A 22074-nucleotide genomic window follows, 5' to 3' on the forward strand; every position below is an offset into this window, starting at 1 on the left:
GGCAACACAGAGGGAAAGGGGCAAGTGGCAATGAGACACGAAGCACAAAAATGGGCAGTGCCATTTAGCAGCAATCTTTATTAATTCCATATTTTGGGGGAAGTTTTTCATTATTACTTTTTCCTTTCAGCTAATTTAATAGAATCATAGAAATGGAGAGCTAGAAAGGACCGCAAAAAGTCATCAAGTGCCGCTCCCTGTGCTGTTTGTTAATCATCTTTACAAACCCAATAGTGTATATGATGCAAATTGTATTCACACACACACCATACACTCCTCAACACATAAACAGAAATTGCCAACCAGAGGCAGCCTACACTGGGATCTGATATATTTCTGAAGAGTTTGAAGGTGCTGATAGCTCATGGTATTTCTTTCCCATGCTTATTTATGCAACTGCCTTAAAGTTATTTAATTGTCATCAGAAGTTGGGGATAAAATTATACAGAAGAATTATCCTCTATGTAGGAGCATATTCCTGAATGGCTGGAAATGGGGAGCACAAAGCATACCCACAATCGGGGAGACCTCAAAGTGATATACATTTGGACTTCAATATAGCAATTTGATCCACATAGGCCTTGTTTTGTAAATTAATCTCTTTTTGGAACTCAGTTGATTACCTCCTGATTATATTGTCAGACAGCTGTTTTATACATTTGAGCAACATATTGGGGTGATTCTACCAACCATGCACACCCTAAATTCCCATTGAAATCCGTGGGATGCAAAAGGTACAGAATTGGGCTTTTATTTTTGTCAGAGTACACTTCTTTATTCCCTTTTTCCACATACTTTCTTTGTTTCTCAACTCAGCCCATCCTTTTTCCAACACACATCTGGGGATATTCCATAATGGAAAAGAATCTAATTTATCAGGACAGCAAAAAGGGAGGTATGCCAGTGTTTGTATTGTCATCATAGCGCTGTTCACATACAAGCCTGTGGTCAACCCAGGAACTGGAAAACTAGTCATCTGTCCTTCCCTTCATCCTCACTATGTCCCACTTGGCACAGCAGCCAGGCAATCTGCATTGTTTAGTTTAAAATTTAATGTTTGTAGATGGCTTTAGCTGGAATGTTTATTTTATTGACAAAATGTGCTTCATGTGATTATTAAATTATGCCTAGTTCTCTTTCCTTTGTCATATTGTCCTTAATTTGTACACAGAGCTCCTGGCCATATAACACTTCAAATCTTTTTTTATCAGCTTTGAATACCAGTTATGCACTGCTATTTCACTACAAAGTTCATTTTTCCAAGCTGAAGAAGATTCCAAAGAATCATGGGAATTAGTGAGGGAATGTATGTACATGTCCTAGACTTGCTGAGTCTTGCTACTTGGAGGAAGATTCCTCACTTTTGGATTCACCTTGAGGCCATTTTAAAAAAATACTTCCTTCAGGTGACAAAGGATTTTCATGTTTCAATTAGACACTTAAAATCACCTTCTTCCAGATGGCTGGCTTGATAGCTCCCATACCAGTCAGCATATGCTGCCCTAAGGGATATTTCCTAGTGCTTTGTCCAGTTTTCTTTAAGAATGTCAAGAGTGTTGGGATTTCTACCAACTTTCCTTCAATAGCACTAAATAGGACCCAACTATGCAAATGCCTTTGCAGGGAAATAACTTTACATATGTAAGGAAATCCAATTTTAAAATCAATGGCCTCAGTCCTCCAAACACACCTGCTTAATTTTATGCTCACAAGTAGTCCCAATGACTTCAATAAGCACTCTCAGTGCAGAAAGTTAAAGGCATCTATTGTAAGACTTTGCAGGATCAGCACCTAAAACAATAAAGTGCAATGGGGGGGGGGGGCATTTATCTTTTCTGCAAACTTTATTATTTCAAATAGTCACTGATCGAAGACACCTCCCCCCCAAAAGTCACATGTGATTGTGAATATTTTTTTAGAAGTCAAAAGTGGGATGCATTTGTAAGGCAGCAGGCAACTGCAGACATCAGGGGAGTAAATGAAATGTGGAGCCCGAGGGGAAGAGAAAGAAGCCAGAAAAAAAGTCCAGCAACTTGGCTTTGCAATTTTTTTTTCTTTCCCAAAAGTTGCTTTTTTCACACACACAATTTGGGTGTTTTTAACCCTTTTCATGTCCTCCTCCTTTTCCTAGTTTTCATGCCCTTTTCTGCTGAAAGTGCAGGATCAGGAAGGGATGGCAATTAGGTTCTGGGCTCCGGGCTGGGAGGCTATTCGGAGGGAAAGGGGGAGCTCAGGGGCACTGGGAGATCCCCGGGCCCGGCCGGCTGCGCCTCCCTCCCCCGGTTCGGGGGGTCCCCGGGCTCGGCCCCCGAACGCCCCTCTCTTCCGTTCTCCATGTCATTTCCTGTGCTAATAAGATGGTGGTCACGGCCGGGAGGGAGGGAGCCGCCGCCGCCTCCGCCGAGCCCGGCCCGGCCACGGGACCCGTCCTCGCCTGGGACTAGCGAGCCGGGCTGGCCGGGCCGGTGGGAAGGGAGGGGGCAGCGAGCCGGGGGCCCCCGGGCGGAGCGCCCTCCCCCACGCCGAGGCGGGGGCCCCGAGCCCGCAGCGCCGAGGTGAGTCAGCCCCTTTGGTAGCCAAGGTGGCCACGAAAATGGCTGCGGAGGGGGGCGGGCTGCGGGGCCGGAGCCGCGCAGGGCGGGGAGCCGGGGCTCCTTGCGGAGAGGGCGCTGGGGGGAAGGGGCCTCCCCCCACCCACCGGCCGGCCTGCCCGCCCCGGGGTCCGCGGGCTGGCAGGTAGGTGCCTCCCCCTCCCTTTTCCCCGGGCGGGCGCTGGGCTCGGCCCCCTCAGCTCCCGCCCGCTCCGATGTTGCCTTTTTTCCTCCCCGCCCCTTCCTCCCCTAGTTGTTACATTGTATCCGGTGAGTGACGAGGCAACGGGCCAATGGGCGGTGGGGGAGGGTAGTGAGCGTTCGAGATTGGAACGCGGGGGCGGGGCCGTGAGGCCGCTAAAGGATCGGGGGAGGGGGAGGGCGGTGAGAGGAGGTGAGGTGCTGGTTTGGTGGGGCAGTAACTGTGTGTTATGGCGGGGGGGATGCTGAACATAGTTATATGTTGGGAGAGAGGGGATGAGACTGTGTGTTGGACGAGGGAGTGTGTTACACTCTCCCTCACTGCAGCCGGTACGTGCTCTGGTTAATTTCTGTTCAGGTTCTTATACCATGCCCATCAGTGTCTTCCCCTAGTCCCCTTGAGCTAAAGGTGTAACTCAGAATGATACTCTGGGTTGGCTTTGCATTGTCCTTGCTTGATAAGGACCTTTCTGTGCTGAGCCTGCCCATCCCCAAGATTCTGGGATGCACCACTGAGCAGTGTCATGCCTTGCCAGCATTTCTCAGCTGGCCTTGTCAGCTATTGCAGAATTTAAGATTTTGTTAAATAATTATAGCTAGCACTGCAAAGCAAACCTGTGAATGTGAACAAACATCTTATGTAAGTGTAGTTACACTGACATAGCGAACTCGGAGAGGTGTGAAATGGTCCCATTTGTGTAAATGTGTCATTGACTCTGAAGCCTAAGGATGTCCGTTTAAATGTCGGCAGTAATTACTCTATTGCTTAGTTTTAACAAAAACTTTAGGCTGGTTTGAGATTATAGGTGGGCCGTGAGTAGTGTACCATCACTTCTTTGTTCCCAAAATAACCACTGTTACAAATAGATAGCACAGAGAGACATTCTCAAATAAAAAGTTGTTTTTTTTTGTTTTTGTGGAGTTATATGTAGTGTTCCCGAGTATTCAGACAGCCACTGCAAATCCCAAACTTTTTACAAATGATCATTCAGACAGCAATTGGCTATACTATTTGCTATTGATCATTCATTTATACTTCTGCGTAAACAATTTGTTGCTACTCAGGAAACAGACACAGTATCATGTGGTTTGTGTGACAAACCACACATCATGCATAGAGCCCCAATTAGCTGCTCACAAACACCCCAGAGGCTGAAACTTGTTCTCATAAGTCAGTGGTCAGATACTTCCAAATAACAGATTTGCAGAAATCACAATTTGGTTGTGAATGATTTGAAGCCAGAAAAAGTGTGAAATCTTTAACAATAAAATAGTTGCAGTGAATAATTCAAGAAGGCCTAGCTACATGCTTTTATAGTGCCTGTTAGTGTGGTGCCTGGATTTAGCATTTAGAAATAATTTACATTTTACAAAGTAAGCCTCACCACCCCATATCCTCAGTAGGTAATTAAGCACTATCCCCTACTAAGAGAAACAAGTTTCAGAGGTGAAGTCACTAACTCGAGATCTCATAGCAAGTCAGCACCAGAGCAGCCAGGATTAGAATTTGTTAGATCCCGGCTCCAAGTTCAATCCGTTGGATTCTGATCCATCCATATAGGGTGACCAGATAACAAATGTGAAAAATTGGGATGGGGGGGCAATAGGTGCCTATATAAGAAAAAGCCCCAAATATCAGGACTGTCCCTATAAAATCGGGACATCTGGTCACCCTAGATCCATATCTAGTGGGGAGGGATAGCTCAATGGTTTGAGCATTGGCGTGCTAAACCCAGGGTTGTGAGTTCAATCCTTGAGGGGGCCACTTAGGGATCTGGGGCAAAATCAGTACTTGGGCCTGCAAGTGAAGGTAGGGGGCTGGACTCAATGACCTTTCGGGGTCCCTTCCAGTTCTATGAGATAGGTATATCTCCATATACGTATTAAAAAAATTAGAAGTTATTTAAACGATGGTGGGCCAAAATACAAGGTTAAAAACTTTGAACTTGGTCATCCTGTGTTGCATACAGAAAAAAAGAAGAGTGGCTTGAAGTCAGAATTGGAAGGTGTGAAATATTGTTTAGGATTAAGAAGGTTTTTGATAGTACTGAAAGTAAGAGTGGATGAGAGAAGACAAAGAGCTACGTAGTGCAACATAACATTGTTTTTTATATCAGCTGTATTTTGAAATAATTTAAACACGATAAATATTTTAACAAATAACTGACTCTTGCTACAAGAATTAGGAGTTATGCTGTTGTCTGGACAGATGAGCCCTCAAGGTTTGTAATATGTTTGCTAAAAGCTAAGTCCATGTGGAGTATATTTCCTTGGGAGGAACCAAAACTTGTACTATCCAGGGATCTACTTATGTAAAAGAATAAGATCTGCATTTTCCATTTTGAGTCAAAGCTGGTCTCTGCATATTCATTTAGCCAGTATTAATGTTAGTAAGGTTCACGTTGTCTGGTTTTAAAATTAAAACTGAGAAACACTCTTTCCCCTGCCCTACGTCCTCCACACAGTGGAAATGGAAAAGTTGTTGCAGTGCTTTGCTGAAGTAATTTACCATGTAGAAATTGTTTGAGCTGAATGCATATTGTTGATATGAGCAGTGAAATTCCTTTTAGTTTTGTTATTAAATCCTTGGTGCTTCCTTCTGAACCCCCCTCTCCACCCCCACCCCCCCAAGAAGTGAGGAATACGGCTTCTCAGTTTGGGAGGAAATCAATTCCTTTGATTCTCCAGGCATTCCGGTTGGCGAAGTGAGATAACTTCATCAAACAGTGGTAGAACCCTGGCTTGTTGAATTAGGAAAGCTGTAGTTCAGCCTCTACGCAAAACAGTTGGGCCCTGTGTTCCCTTCTCTTTTCAATGACTAGGATCTTATATAAATTGAAGAGAAAAAAGGACTGACTTAAAAAAACCAACCTAAAACCTATCACAGCAAACCATTGTTCCTCTAGCACTGTGACTGCATAGAGTGTTTTACATTAGGTGCAGTGTACTTAAAAAAAAATTTCATCCCTGCCCCAAAAAGCTTACAGTCTAAGGATCCAACCTGCTAAGCAGTTCCTGGGAAGTAAAGAACAACTTCAACTCCCACTAGAGTCAGTAGAACTTAAGGGTACTTGGCACCTGACAGAATTAGACCCTAAATGTTATCTTGGTATGGAGTGAAATGTTACAAAGCAATGAAAGCAGGCATGGAAGTGGCTCTATTTTTTAAGCTCCTTAATGACATATAAAAATGAGGACAGAGCATTTTTGCTTTAAATTGAAGATTATGATCTGAAACAAAACATAGTATTAGGATATATATTTATTTTCAGGCAAAGGACACTTCTACCTAAGACACTCTTCTCTACTGGCCTACAAACAACAGTCCAGCATTTCCCTGAAATATAGTTCACACACACATATATCAAGCACATTATTGTCTTGACATTTCATGGGTTGCTCTTTATCTTTCTGATTCTGAGTCACATTAGCTGCTCTAGGGCTGGCAACAATCACTTGCTTTTTGGATAGTTCAGTAGGAAGGATTTTGGTGATGGTCACTTTTGCATTGAACTCTAGTTTTAAGAAAACTTGATTTCCTGCAGTTAATTATTTTATTGCTTGCCATTTAATGTAGTAATGCAAGGTTTTTTTGTTGAGATTTTTTACTTTTATTTGTTTTTTATACCCAGCAATAAAATGAAGGAACTTCTTAAAATCTTCTCCAGAAGATTTGCCTGGAGAAGCTAAACTTAGCCCATATGCATCACATGAGGGGGTGCATGTACCTAACACATAGAAAAATCTATTGCTTTCACAAGAGAAGCCAAAATAAGCAAAAAGACATTTTGCTGAATATGTAGTGCAGCTCTTTGGAATCTTAAGAAGTTGGTAGTCCCTTATATTCTGTTTGCCATTTGTCTAGATGTAATTCACATGCTTTCCCAGTGCAAAATTGGAGTTCTCTTGTCTCAGATACTTGCCCTTTGGTTAACGTCAGGCGCAGTGAGTACAGGTTCTTCTGAGTCCAGGTATGTGCCTTCCAAAGGCACCTTGTCTGTTATAAAGGCAGTCTTGCATTCAGCAACTGCCATTATTAGGCAAACCACAGAAACATTACCACATGGTAATATTTATTAGACTAGTGCCCCCTCATTTTGCTAAGCTCTGTACAGACACAAAATAAGAGAATGTGTCTGCCCCAAAGTGCTTACAAGCTAAATCAACCTGACAGACAAGGGCTTGGAGGAGAAACAGAGTCATAGAAAGGTCTGTGTTAGATCGAGGAATAGAACCCAGGTCATCTGACTCCCAGTCCAGTGCCCTATCTAGACTGTGCTGGCTTTGGTTGGGCTGCTTAGCTTTTCTGCACCTAATAATCCCAGTCTACCCTCCTTCTCATTAAATTTACATTTGCAACACATTCCACCAAAAAGGGCACTAACTAGTTTTTGCTTGAAAAATAAGAAGGTCACCTCTGCAGCCCTGGCTTTTGGAATGAGAAGCATACGGTTTCATGGACCAATGACTCCTGCACAGTTGTAGGAGGCTGTAGCGTCTCCCTTAGCACTGGCCTTTTCCCTAGTAATGGGGCAAGTGGGTGCTCATTTTACAGGCTTTGGCTCTCTTCCCCATCTTCTCTTTGCTGCTGAAGGCTTCCCCCCCCCCCAATGGAAAAGTTCCTTCTATACCGATGGTCCCATTTTGGCACAACATTGGCCCAGTGCAATGTCGTGTTTAAGGAATCCCTGTTGGTTGAGCTCATGGAGGGAAGGTTGGGGGCTGGTCACTTGATTCCACTGCCTAGAAGAAAAGTCAGAGAGGAGAATATGCTGGGAGAATCTTCAGAATAGAGGCGATCCCCAAGAGAGAATCACACTGCAGACTGAAAAGGCCAAATAAAGAACACAGAAAAGCTTTGCATGTGGCCTCTGGAGGGAAAGGGTGAGAACAGAGAGGTGGGTGAAAGAATAACAGGGAGAAAAAGAGAAAAGCTTTCCAAGGCAGGGAACATATGTTTTATTTGTTCTGCAAAGTGCCTATTTCATGTCAAGCACTGTATTAAAAATAGGAAAGATTGGGTGGGTGAGAGAGTGGGAAAGGAAAAGGTGGTAATTCTGAGGTGCTGCATGTGCAAATATTTACCATTTGGAAATACTTTGTATATAATGTAGACACATGGAAACTGGTCTGTGAACAGTTTTCACACTTCAGACTGCTCATTAAGTGATTCAGGCTACAGCCAGGGGCAGTGTGGGGGAAAAGAGAAGGTATTTGAACTCCCAAAATCTCAAGTTCTTTTGGCTGAAAGAATGAGGCTGTTCAGAATGCTGATGCTTAAACTGTTACCCTTAGGCTTCAGAGTCAACACCTCTTTGTGAGGAATGGGACTCTCAGACATTAAGGCCAAAAGGGCCCATCATGATTATCTAGTCTGACCTCCTGCACATGCAAGCCACAGAACCTTGCCCACCCTGTCCTGTAATAGGCCCATAACCTCTGGCTGAGTTACTGAAGTCCTGAAATCATGATTTAAAGAGGTCAAGGTACAGAGAATCCAGCATTTACACTAGTTTAAACCAGCAAGTGACCTGCGCCCTATGCTGCAGAAGAAGGCAAAAAACCCTCCAGGTCTCTGCCAGTCTCACACTTCACATTTATCAGAACTATTGCTTAAAAGCTTTGTGTCTTCAGCCTCCAGAAGACAACATTCCAAGTGTTTCACATTCAAAACATTTTCTTTGCATTCAGAAGGTGAAAACATTTTTTTTTTTTTTTTAATGAAAGCTAAAATCTTCGGAAACTGATGGTCTCCAAAGAAATGTCAATGAAATATACTCCAGGCTACCATCTCAGTGCAGCCCATAGGTCACAAATAGCTATCATTTTTATAATGTGCCCATCGCCAGGGTATCTAGGTGCATACATCTAATTTAAGCACACTTCACACAAAAGGCACGCCTACACAGCAGCTGGGAGGTATGCTCCACAGCGCGTGTAGACATACACTAGCTCTGCTTGAACTAGCATGCTAAAAATAGTTGTGTAGCGTGGCAGTACAGGCAATGACTCAGGTTAGCTGCCTGAGCACAATCCCACCTGATCCCTTGGGTGCCAACTCAGGGAGCTAGCCTGAGCCTCCACTCTTGTGCTGTGGCCACTCACTATTTTTAGCACACTAGCTTGAGCTGAACTAGAGTGTATGGGTCTGTGTGAGCTGGGAACCATACTTCTCAGCTGTTGTGTGGGCATACACAAAAGGACTAGCTTCTCCACCCCTCTCTCATTATGCTGCTGTTTCTTAGATGACAATTTTACTTCAATTGTCTGACTGCATCAGCAACATAGCCCAACCATTTTACAGCTGCTATTAGGCAAACCACAGCATGCCCCATACAATGGTATTTATTTGTAATGTCAGTTTATACAGTGTGCCTGACAGAAATGTTGTAGGCTTTTGAACTCTTAATAAAAACATATCAGTAAAGGAATTAAAGTTGGCGCAGTGTTAACCTACAGAGCTAAGATCTTCCCTGTCTCATTAAAAACCTTGGTAAAAGACTATAGAGGTCTGGCAATGGATTGCCTTGGATGCCAATGGATTGAAGTTGTGTTGGACCAAGATGGGAAGCAAATTCCAGAATCAAGGTTCTCTACCAAGTACATCATGTCCCTGTCCCCTCTCTTCTCCAGTACCTCAGCTGGAGATATAACATGGAGCGAGAGGCAGGTTTCTTAGGGTATATCTACACTAGGGATGTAAATATGGTTTTAAAAAGTACCCATTTAAACTATTACAATTATATCAGTTAACCATTTAATTGTTAACATGACGAGGTTGGGGGCCGTTGCCTGGCCCCACACGGTGAGGTCTAGGGTCCAGGCTGCTGCCAATCTGTTTTAAACATTAACTGCAATATATTAACAGTAAGCTAATACTTATTGGTTAACTGTTTAACCGTTTAATATTTTACATCCCTAGTCTACACAGCAAAGAAAATCCCGCAGCTGGCCCGAGCCTGTGGACTCGGGCTCATGGCTGCGGGGCTGGAGCCCGAGTTCTGGTACCGTCCCACCTCACAGGGTCATAGAGCCCACGGGCCAGCCCAAGCCCAGATGTTTACACAGCAGTGAAACAGCCCCACAGCGCAAACCCTGCTCACCCGAGTCGGCTGGCACAGGCCAGCCATGGGTGTCTAATTCCTGTGTAGAAATACCCTATGATACACGGGACCCAAATCATAACAGGCTTTATCAGTTAAACCAGCAGTTTGAATTACATCTCACATTTAACAGAAAGTCGGTGTAGTTCATAGAGCACATGGCAGTCCCCTTGGCAAGATGCCCAGCTGAGCAAGTAGAGAACCATATTCTGCATTAACTAAAGCTTCAGAGTAGTCTTGACAGTTGGATTAGCCCTTGTAGTCACAATGTTGTGACCACTTGGGTGCTAACTAATGTGCCAGGTATGTCACATATGAAGTGCTGATGTCCCAAATGGATTGGCGAGCAGAACTAAAATAGAAAGGCATGCTGTGCTGTCTGTCATTACTTAGGGGCATCATCTGAGGTGTGTGAAGGGAACCCAAGACTGGTATAGCAGGGGGTACTGTGGGTCAGAAATAATCTGCACTGGCAAAGCTGAGTGCCTGTAGTTTTGTGTATCCTGATTTTGGGCAAGCCCCTGTGGTTGGCTTAGCTCTCAAATTAATTGCCAAAGTCAATGAAGGCTCATCTGTGTGTAACTGGGGGTGATGCATGGTGACAATGCATGAGCTGATGGTATGAAACACTATCTCATATTTAGGCATTTTTTCTTACCTTCCACTGAAAGCCACACACATTTCTGTTCGTATTACACTAGCATAAAGCAAAGTGAACCTATTTATTTTCACTCCTATCCGAATTCATGAGCCAGGGCACAGATATATGTTTGGGAATCCCACACTTGTGAACAATAAACAGGAGTGTTACAGACCTGAAACTTTTACAAGTTCCTGATGAGTCCTATTTCTAAGTTCACCCACTCAAGGTCAGTAATTGGAGCTATTATTGCTAGGGGACATCAAATGTTTCCATGCTGACAATTTAAGGCAACAGCTGAAACATTGTATAGCACATTCTCTTTCAGTACAATGAAGCTTTATTTTGATCACCTTTCATAGAAACTGTATCTTAAACTGCTGTATTAAGTTAAATAAATATAGTTGCAGAATCAAATAATAACTAATAAGACAGGAATAAATAACTAATAATAAGAAACTAATGAGAGAGGAATATGCAAGGGAGAAAATATGTTTTCAGTTGCAATTGTTTTAAGGATGAAAATTCTAAAATCATTTGTACCTTTCACTCTGGGTTCCCAAAATGCTCCTTTGATTGCTGGCTTCTCTTTTACACCCAGTCTGTGCAGCCTGTCTCCTTATTGTAGTCTGCTATTTTCTTTGAAAGAGACATTTTGCTTGGAAGGTACCAGGACAGATGTTAGATATGGCTGCAGTTAGCGATTGGCCTTTTAAACCACCTCAAGAAGCAATTACTGAACTCTGTCAATAAACTTGGAAAACTGACCTCCGCAGAAATCAATATTGGTGATTGATTCTACTCATTCATCATAATACATTCTCATTATATAAATATATATTAGAGACTGCACATGTACTTGTCCCATGAGGGCTTGAAAAATCCACTTTCCTAGGCAAGTAGGAAGCATCCCTGAATAGGTACCATCAACTTTGGCAGAATCTAAGCTTTCAGTTTTTTTTACTACTGAGTTTCTGTCACTTACGGTTATAAAGAAAACTTCCAAATGTGAATAGCATGTAACCCAATGCATTGATGTCTACCTGAATTTTGATGGTACCCAGGCTTCTGCTTCTTATAGGTTTTGGAGGGAAGGGGTGTGGTAGTGCAAAAGTAGCTTTCATAATCCTGGCTAGTAGGCAAAGTCCTTGGGCCATTGGGAACTTTATGAATTCTTCAAGCCTTATGCATTCTTTATCCCTCCAGAGCCATCATTCATATATGGTTAAATATCCCTATGTGCGTGGTGGGTTGCTTTGTTCCTTGAGAAATCTGTACTGTACACTGTGGAAATGTATCGGAAAAGAAACTGATAGGATTCCAATGCTATAGGGTCTGCTCAATATGGAGCAATTGCAGGGGCTGTGCTCTCTTTATCTTGTACATCCAGAGGCTGTAACTACTTGCTGGATTGCTTTCTTTGTGGCATTGAGAGTTAGTGCCAAGGAAATCAATGCTGTTTCCTTCATGATTCTGTGGACTTTGCTGATATTTGTTGAGTAGGATTATTCTGTGGCCATGTGTTTGAAAGGCTTTTCTGGATATTCTGGGCTAGCATGTGGGTTTCTGTGGTCAATGGGATAGTTTGTTCTTCTGAAGTATTGTAAGGTTTTTCATTAACTTTGCTATGAATTGGATTAAGCCCTTCGAGTCTTTTTTTTTTTGTTTGCTCTAGTGTGTGTTCTTTATATTTAGCTGCAGCTATTCTTGCTTAAACTGCTTGCTTTGGGGATAGAATGCACCCTCAGAGCAGAGGTATGAGGGAATATAATTTCAGAAGTGCCCTGTCTCTGTGAGAGGCTCTGTGCAATTAGAGTAACTGGGTTAGGGTATGCAGTGCCCAGACTTCCCCATCTCTATATAGAAGGGAATGTGCAGATAGAATTATAGCGTTGATGAATTCAGCACACGGATATCTGATTTCTTGGCAGATTTGATCCCAGGAGTAGCTGGCTTGCAGCCTACGCTGAGGAAAAGGCGTTCAAAATGACCACACTCAGGCAGTACGGATGCAAGCTGTGTAACATGAACCCCTAACGTACAGGCAGATTTACCAGCTCTGAATAATGTCTGTTGTACTGTGAGATCTTATCTTCCTAATGGCCTGCAAGAAGGTACAAATGAGGAAGAACAAATATGACTCTTGCTTTGGTTTCCATTTTATAGAACAATTTATTTGCTATTGTTATGCTTTTATAGAGCTGAGTGAGTTTCTTAGAATTTTCGAAATTCATGTCAATTATGTCAGGAGTTTTGGTTACTTTTGCCCTCTTCCTTTCTAAAGCTACACCTCCCCCATTCATTTGGAGAATGATGCTAGGGCCTGCTCAACACTAGAAAATTAGGTTAGTTTAACTATGTAGGTCAGGGGTGTGAAGGCACTAGTTCAGGGGTCCTCAAACTGGGGGTCGGGACCCCTCAGGGGGTCATGAGGTTATTACATGGGGGATCGTGAGCTGTCAACCTCCACCCCAACCCCACTTTGCCTCCAGCATTTATAATGGTGTTAAATATGTTTAAAAGTTGTTTTTAATTTATAAGGGGGGTCGCACTCAGAGGCTTGCTATGTCAAAGGGGTCAGCAGTAAAAAAAAACTTTGAGAAACACTGCACTAGTTTGACAGAAGAATTCTTTCGTCAGTCTAGCTACCACCTCTCAGGGAGATGGATTACCTACGCTGACAGGAGAATCCCTCCCATCAACATAGGTAGTGTCTACACTGAAGCTACGCAGCTGTGGTGCTTTAGCATTTTAAGTGTAGACAAGCCCTAAATCTCTGGAAAGGAGGCAGCTACGTGATATGTAACATCCTGTAATATTGATAGTGGTTTTTCTCTATAATAACTGTAAAGAGCCCATCAAGTATCATCATCCTAGAAGTCAGAGACGAAAAAGCTCTGTTGGATCCTACTCAGTCAATCTCTCTGGAGCCAGTAGTGTTGTTCAATATTTATATTACAGTAGTGCCCAGAAGCCTGAATTGGATTGGGAGCCTGCTGCATGAGGTGCTGTATGAACCGAAGTAGAAATGGTCCCTGCTGCAAAAAATTTTAAATCTGAGAATTTTTTCCTACAGTACACTTTTGATTTGGGTGTTTGAGAACTGCCCTTCTCTATATCTGTGTGTCTATTGGTATGACTAACTCTACACCTGTAGATGGTTGTGTAAGTGACCTGAGATCTCTTCCTACTCCCCCACCTTTTTAAGATGAAGGGCTTGAGGTTGCAATAGGTAAATAATATAGTCTACCCCTAGAGACCTGATTTCACATGAGGGTTGGATCATGAATGGAAGTTAGTTTTGTACTTAGTCTCTACTTCGTCCCTAGTGGCAAACCACTAGACAGTCCGATAAGATCATCAATCTACTTAAGAGAAGCCAAAGACTGAAAAAATAGGGTACACTCAGGGCTATGTACATTGTCAAAATTGTGTGGGATCCCAGCAGTGGTACATCTGGGGAGGCTGCATTGAAGTACATTGTCGGAGCAGCAAGATGGATAGAGGTGAATTGATCAAGCTCTATGTGGGAAGTTTTCACAGAATCTGCCAATGCTTCACTTGTCTCTCACCTGTGCTCTGTCCATCCCTTTCATCAGCACTCAACATTCAACTAAATAAGGGAAAAGAAAATATTATTGGTAAAGTAATGAATGGCTTGAACTTCTAGATACGGAAAGAGTGAAAGGCTACCTCTTTGTAATACTGATATGCTCTTCAGAGGGACTAATACATATGAAACCTTGATCATTGGCTGGGTGTCCTTCTGATGGGCACTGGAGGTTGAGATACCAGGGAGTGCTGATACTGCGGGCAGTTCTGTCCATGACAGTTGGGCCATATGAATTATCTCTGTGCCTTCTAGCTAATTCTTTCCTGTTGATTTTCATGAATCACTTCCCATCTCTGTGGGTAAGAAATTAAAATGGCAGTTTACTAGCTGGGATAGCCACATCTGCTATTTAAAATCCCATCTCTGGGGTCTGCTTCCTGCCCACACTCTTTGTTTTGGGGTAGATGTTGAAATACATCAAGAACTGGTGTCACTTATCTAGGACATTTCACTGGCTAGCCAGAAAAAGTGCACACTGGGTGAATGTTTAGAACCTGCATGAAAATGCCTTTGAAATGCATTGGAGATTTCATTTGAGGGGCAGGGAAGCAGTTTGAACCTGGCCTGTAACTTATTGGGTGTTCTGTGGCAGGGTCCCAGATTCACAGCGAGGTTGGCTGATGGAGCCTTTTGGACTTGACGTGTGTGGTATAAAATGCTAAAGGCACTCGGGTGCCCTCCCTTCCCCTACCCCAACACCTAGTGTAAGAATCTAGACAAGAGAAATCCATTACTCTAGCCCAGGGTACCGGTACCAGGCATTCCCTGATTCTGGCCTCAATCTCCCCTGCCCCATCTTCCCAAAACAAACAAACACAAACCCCACAGGTGAGAATGCTGTTGATGCTAAGGAACTTTGAGCCTTGACAATGGTTCACAGGAGAGGTGGTCAGGAGAAAACTTTTAGCTTAGGACCAAAATGTAAAACCCATTTTGAAGACATTAAATTTTGTGAGTGAGAACTGCCTGGACTCACCAAGATTAAAATTGGCAAGTGTTGCAGGAGGTATGTGGAGCAGTATAAAGACTAGTAGGACAAGATTTACAAACAAGCTGAGCCTCTTGGATTCCAGCTCTTTTGAAAATCTGGCCCTTACAGACCCCAAACATAACTTCCCTTTGACTAATTGTGTGTATATTACCATCTACGGGGACTGTAGTGTGTGTGTGGTAGCAGGAGTAAGGGAGGCATGTGTTGTTTCTCAGGAATTTGTAAAACTAAAAGCGACACTATATAGTAGTGTGGGTCCTACAGAGAAACAAAGCTGTGTGCAGCTGTGCTCAGGACAGGGCATGCTCAGCCGCAAGATCACCAGGAGCTGCCCAGAAGTCGGGGGGCCATTGGCACCCGAACTATAGCCCCACCCCACCTCTTCCCCATAAGGCTCCACCCTCGCTCCGCCTCTTCCCCTGAGTCCTGCCCCCTGCTTGCTCCTCTCCACCTCTTGCTTGCCCTTGAGGCAGGTAAAAAGCACAGAGGGCTGCTTTGAGATACAGTGACTCTTAGCTTAATAAAGTAATGAGACGAGATCAGTGTATAGGGGGCAGGATGGAATACACAAAGTGCTACGGTTTGCAGCTTGTGAGTTTGGGGTTTAAATTTAATACTGGAAGGGCAAAAAATTTTAAATCTCAATCCTATCACCTGCAATGAGCAGCTCTTTTCCATTTACAGAATATGGTACCACCTTAAAGGACTGTTTGGCTGGAGCTCTATCTTGTCTGCATCCCTGTGTTCTGTTTCAGTAGCTCAGGTCTGTTGAAGGCCTATCTTAACTGTGAGCCTAACCAGTGGAAAGTAGGTAAAGGTCCATGAACTATCACAATAGCCTGTTATATAAAGTTGTTTAAAAAAATAAATCCAAAGAGGAAACAAAAAACAAAACTAATTTAAACAAAGAGGATTTTCTAATATTATCCAACTAGGACTGTATTAAAATTATGACTGGTAAACAAAAGAAGTAAGGAATTGAAAATTTATAAACCAAAATTGGTGCTTCACAAACTAGGCCTAAGTGGTAGACAGAGTAATAAGAGGACCATTCCACTCATTATCCCTTTTTGGGGTTCTTTAAAAAAAAAAAAAAGCATGGTTGAGGGGGAGGGAAGGAACTTTTACCATCACTACAGCTGTGGAGGAAGGATTTTTGCTGTGACCTCAAACATCCGTACACTAGTAGGAATGCTTGACAATCATCGTTGCACCAGCAATGACCCCAGCCTAATACACGTGAGATCCTGCTCTGTCTTCCCCTCCCTCATGTGTCCCTTTCCATCCTCCACTATCTTCCTCTTTTCTCTCTCTCTCTCTTGGCTTTTCAACTGCACTACATAGCACCAGCATAGTGAAATAAGACAGCCCATCCAACTCTGCCCGGTCTAAAAAGGACCAGTAAAGAAGAGGGACCTGACCAAACCAATCAAATAATGTTCCTGTCCCGGGAGGCAAGCCAGGGTGCAGAGCAACAGCTGTCATTGGCCAACTTGCCAGCCCAAAGCATCCATCCATGATTGTCAAGCTGCCCTGTATCCTGAAAACATCAACAAAAGTGGTATTTCTCCCGTCTTTACTATCCTACCTCTTCTCTCCCTTCCGTGTCTGTTTTGTCAAAAGCAGGAAAGTGACTATTATTCTCAACCCAAACAACACAACTAAACGCATCTTCCACACCAAGGGCGACTGTTTGACAGAAAAAGAGATTTTAAAGCAATATTCATCCTCTCAAAAAAACGCTCCAAACCCCGATTTTTAATAGGTTTTAATTGTTTGTTTTGCTTAATCACTCAATTTCAGTTGCAATGCTTTTTGCCTTATTTTAATTCTTTTCCTTTTGTATGTTTCAGTTAATCCATTTCTAACCTTTGGCATGAATTTCCTAATGTGTTTGCCACCATGGTATGAAATAGTCTGAGGACTCTGTTTACCAAACCTTGCTTAAAACTGTTGAATGTTGGACATTTTCTGGGTCATGTTAACACTTTGACTCTGTGCCTATATAGTCCATCTAAAATTTAGATTCTAAATGAATACAGCAGTGCAGTCGTGTTCTGCCTCAACTCTTACTATAGAAAAGCTGCACTATAATGCACTAAAAGTGAGATGCATAAAAAAATCCTGCTTGCAGGAGCCTATGGTCAGCCAGGAATGGGAAGCAAATGCTATGGGTCAACCAGGATGTAGGATTTTGTACCAAATCCCATAAAGTCAACAGCACACGCAACTCTACCTAGAACCATCCTGGGTGTAATGAGAGAGATGCTTAAAAATTCGTTCAGGAATTATTTAATCCCTTACTGAAATAAATCTAGCCCTGTGGTCGATGTGGCAGGTGCTCAGCAGCACAGCACAATAGATAACAGCTTAGGACTGACAGTGAGGATGAACCTTGTATCCAGTTTTAACTACAAGAGGAATCTAAAGTTTGCAGAATGTGATTGACTATGATGCCAGGACTAACACCAAGGAGGTGGCATGTTGGTGCAGTGGATGGAGCAAGTCTCAGGACTCCTGAGTTCTGTTCCTGCCTTCCCCACTTAAATCACTATGATTTTGGACAAGTAATTTAAATCTCTCCCAGTCTTCTCAGCTGTCTCCAGCCAGCCCCTGAAAAACTGAGCGCCACTAAGGAAATGCCTAAACTAAAGGATCTGAAGGGAGCCCAGTGGCTTATATGAATAGCCAGTTATCTTTCCAGAGTCTACACACACCCATTGGAAACCCTTGAGACAGCTAACATGCAATGATACAGCACGGGAATGGTCAGAGACCCAAGAACAGGCATTGGAAAGGGCAAAGAAAATCCTAAGCAAAGCATTAGTTCTAAAGTACCACAACCCCGCAGAGCAGCAAGAGCTAGAGAGATGCCTCAGAAGGAGGCTTAGGAGCAGCCCACAACATTTGCTAGTAGAGCCCTGCCAGACGCAGAAAGGGAATGCGCTCAGATAGAAAAGGAGCTACTGGCGGTGCTCTTCGAAATGGAACAATTTCACCATTGGCACAAGGTGGATGTGCAGTCTGATCACAAGCCATTGGAAAGCAGCATGAAGAAGGTGCTGCTGAGTGCACCCAAGTGACTGCAGCACATTACTGAGGGCTGGTATACAGCACTTACTAGAAAACTGGCTTCCTTTGTTTACATGCCAGGTCTTCATATAGTTATCCTGGATCTGAGAAGGAACTTCAAATCCCTCCTTGAAGTGGAAAGAAAAAGACAAGGCAATATCTGTTCACGCAGCCATATGTCTGCTCGGTCCATGAGAGCAGGCAGTCTGAAATTTTTCCCGCTGAGGGGCTTTGGAGTTGTGGGTGTTGACCTTTCCTCAGGGCTTCCTCTTGCATGCAATCGCTGGAAAGTTAAGTTGAATGTCTGCCCCAGTGCCAACAACAGCACATGCCTCCCCTCAGGGAGGCTTTGTGGGAAAGAGCTCACAGCCCTCTGCTTCCTCCCCATTAGTTCTGCTTTTTCTTTTTGCTCTGATGAATTTTTAAAGTAAGCTCTTCAGGCAAAATATTTTCTCTTTCTCTGGAGAAGGCTGGTACCCTCTGTCTTCAGCCCAGGTACCTAGAATTGGTTATTAGAATTCTTTCCCCTCTTTGTGTGTGGATGTGCAGACAGAGCTCTGAGCCCCAAGAAATATCCAAGCCCATTGAGGGCAGTGACTTGCAATGTCGTGCTTTCCCTGGAATTAGCTCAGAGGTCTTGAAGGAAGGTCTCTCTTTTGTTGGTTTGGGATTGGCAATGGTTTATAAAGAAACAAAAGTATCTGTGCCTAAAGTTGCATGTGTGCATTATAGCACTTACATTGTGGCTTCACCTTCAAAATCCACTGAGTATTAACTCATGAATTCTCAATACGAATCAATGTTTCCTCCAATTTAGATTGACAGGTGTGAAATTGAAGCTGAAGGATTGTGACTTCCTCAGAGTTACAAAGAATATCTCTTAAAGCTAGGAATACTATTATTTATTTGTATTGCAGTACCACACACAGACCCCAGTTTTAGACCAGAATCCCATTGTGCCATGTTATGGACAAGCGTTTAGGTTCTGGATTCTTACATTGTAATCTTGAATAAGACCCAGGAGTCTTGTTTCTGATTCTGTGCTCAAACCACTGTTCCTTGGTGGGCACTTCTGAAAGAAGGGTTCTGATTGACTATTGAATATTCTGTGTGCAGATGTCCAGTGTTCTGAGCCCTGGTTTACCCTACACAGTTAGGTTGACATAAGACAGCTTATGCTGACCTAACTACGTCAGTGTACACACTACAGCCTTGTCCTGTTGATGTAAGTGCCCCACTACATCGACATAACTCCACTTCCTGGAGATGCGTAGGGCTCATGTTGGTGTAGCTAGGGTGACACAGCGGCAATGTAGACACTGCATTACTTACATCAGCTGTTGGCTGTCTTGTCAATTTCGTGGCTCTGCTGGAGCTCGGCTCCCCAGCTACTGCCTGGTGGCTTGCGCTTCCCCCCCGGGGTCCTGGCTTCTCACTCCCAGCAAGGAGCCCAGCTGCACTGAGGCTCCCGGCTCGGAGCCTAGGTCTCCCCACCCCACCCGGGGCTCTCAGTTCCCTGCAGGGAGCATGGCTGCCGACCAGACTCCAGGCGTGGATCTCCCCGCTGGAGGCGAGAAGCCCAGGGGGCAGCTGGGCTCCTGGTGGTGAGCTGCGCGGAGCTGAGAATTCTGGCTCTCAATCCCCTACACTGCCACTCTTCAGTTGGTAGAAGGGCTCCTGGTGAGGATGTGCACCACCGACAGAAGGAAGGTAGTGTGGACGTCAGCCACCACAGTAATTATTGCAGTGGCTGTAAGTTGACCTAACTTAGGTCGATTTAAGATAGTGTAGTGTAGACATGCCCCGAGTGTGACATGAGTGCGATGATATCAATCTGTGATGTAAAAGAATTGCCATGTTGGCTCAGAACTGAGTTCTGTCTAGTCCAGTCTCCTTTCTCTGATAGTGGCCAGCACCAGATGTATCAGAGGAAAGTGTAAGAACCCCACAGTAGGCATATGTGGGGTAATCCTGATCCCTAATAGTTACAAATTGGCTGAAGTCCTGAAGCATGAAGTTTAATCCCCCTTCCAAAAATTTTGTTAGCATTAATTATAACAACTCTGAATATACTTGACATCAATATGTATATCCAGTGTCTTTGTGAATCTTCCTCAGTGGGATCCTGTGATAATGGGCTGTGTGGAAAAGCATTTGAATTAGCTACCTTTTAATTTAATTGAATATTCCCTTATTCTTGTGCTGAGACAGGGAGCAGCATTTTAATTAAAACAGTACGCCTCTAAGAGGGTGGTGATAAGTGATCCACGTTAATCACACAGGGCAGAGAAAGAAATGACTGCTAGGCATAATGCCGTTCTATTGGATTCCTGCATGCCTTTGGCACTGAGGACACGTGACTTTGTGTCATAGTGCCCAAAGCATATGAGGACTTCATTGAGCCCATATCCACCCTCTGTGGCACACTGGGATATGGTGCATCCATACACCTAGATAAGTCATGGCTCATTGCCCTTCTGTTTCTAAGCATTATTTAAAAACAAGTCTTTGGTTATATAATCATACTCTGCACTACTGTAGTGTCTTCCATCTGATGATATCAAAGCGTGTAGCCCTGTATTAGCTTTTTTTCCTGCAGATTTTGTGTAGCATAGTCTTCCTGCCTTGCATCCTTATTCCCAGTGCCCCATGTTACTCCCTGTATCTTGCACCTAGACCTGCCCTGTGATAGAATTACTATTGCCTCTTGGTCCAAGAAGGGATTTTTGTTTGTGCCCCAGATAAGTGTTTCTAGTGGCGGGATATATAATTCTCTCCCTGTCCCTATTTTTTCATTCTCTTTCAGAACATGAGTGAAAACCTGAAGGACTGTTTGATCCAGACCCACACTTCCTTAGGGGAGATGGTGACAATAAAGACTGAGGCCTACTCTCCGTGCCGGGACCAGGAGTATGGGCAACCCTGGTAAGAGACTGTACCTCTGCCTAGTATGTTCCTTCATCTTGTCTCCATTTCAGCCATAGGTTTAAGATGGGTTGGATTGATGGTGATCCCCTTGAGTCTCCCTGACCCACAGCAGACATGGCAGATTTCTGCCAGACATGGTGGTTCTCCACCGAAAGCTCCCAGGCCACGTAAGCAGTAGTCACTTGATGCCATTGGAGCACCTTGTTCCGGCAGGACAGCCTGGGGCACTATGTATCAGCAACTTAGATGGCAAAATCAAGCTTGACACTTTAGGCTGGGGAAGTAGGTTATGGCTGTTCACACACCTTTTGTCTCATGGTCTGTTCCTTTCTATTCTTTCTCCAGCATATCACATTCTTAAGTTCTTTATTCTCTTTCTTTCTCTCCCCAGCTCTGGGAGGGCTGACTCTCAATCCATGGAAGTGGAGCCTAAGAAACTGAAAGGGAAGCGGGATTTGATCATGACCAAGAGCTTTCAGCAAGTGGATTTCTGGTGTAAGTGTCTTATCACTGGAGGGAATAGACACCTCCACCTAGATAGAATTCTCCTCCTCTCCCAGTCCACCTGTTCCCCCTGGATAGGAAAGGAGGTTCTGGGACAGAATTTACTTGTAAACCCATCACTTTAGTTAAACTCCTGAGGATGCTGAAATACTTGGTGATGAAGCTGTCAGGCAGGGATTCGTGACAGTCAGTCTCCAAAGTTCTGGATTTGTAGTGGGGCTTTGTGGGGAAATAGATGGAAAATGTTCTAGAGGCTCTGAAGCATAAGGATTGGGTAACTGTGGAGTAGGCCTGGCAGCCCAATAGAGAGCCTACAAAGTTCAGATTTAGGAGTTTTGGAACCATCATCCTCAGGCAAGGGAGCATTGCATGGGTAACTCCTCACACTGGCCACCGGTCGGGGGGGCTCTGCATTTTAATTTAATTTTTAA

At 43.8% G+C, this 22074-nt stretch overlaps 1 protein-coding gene across 3 annotated transcripts in view; it reads left to right on the forward strand.

Moving 5' to 3' along the window:
• The first annotated feature begins 2376 nt into the window (after positions 1-2376).
• Positions 2377-22074, forward strand: part of PRDM11 (PR/SET domain 11) — a 58940-nt gene continuing 39242 nt past the window's right edge. For all 3 annotated transcript variants that reach the window (XM_054024967.1, XM_054024968.1, XM_054024969.1), the window contains exons 1-3: positions 2377-2555; positions 21018-21136; positions 21531-21634. In XM_054024967.1, coding sequence (XP_053880942.1) covers positions 21021-21136; positions 21531-21634 — 220 coding nt within the window. In that variant the 5' untranslated portion in view covers positions 2377-2555; positions 21018-21020. The remainder of the gene's footprint in view (positions 2556-21017; positions 21137-21530; positions 21635-22074) is intronic.

This window comes from Malaclemys terrapin, chromosome 4, assembly GCF_027887155.1.
Source record: "Malaclemys terrapin pileata isolate rMalTer1 chromosome 4, rMalTer1.hap1, whole genome shotgun sequence".
Taxonomy (NCBI): Eukaryota; Metazoa; Chordata; order Testudines; family Emydidae; genus Malaclemys; species Malaclemys terrapin.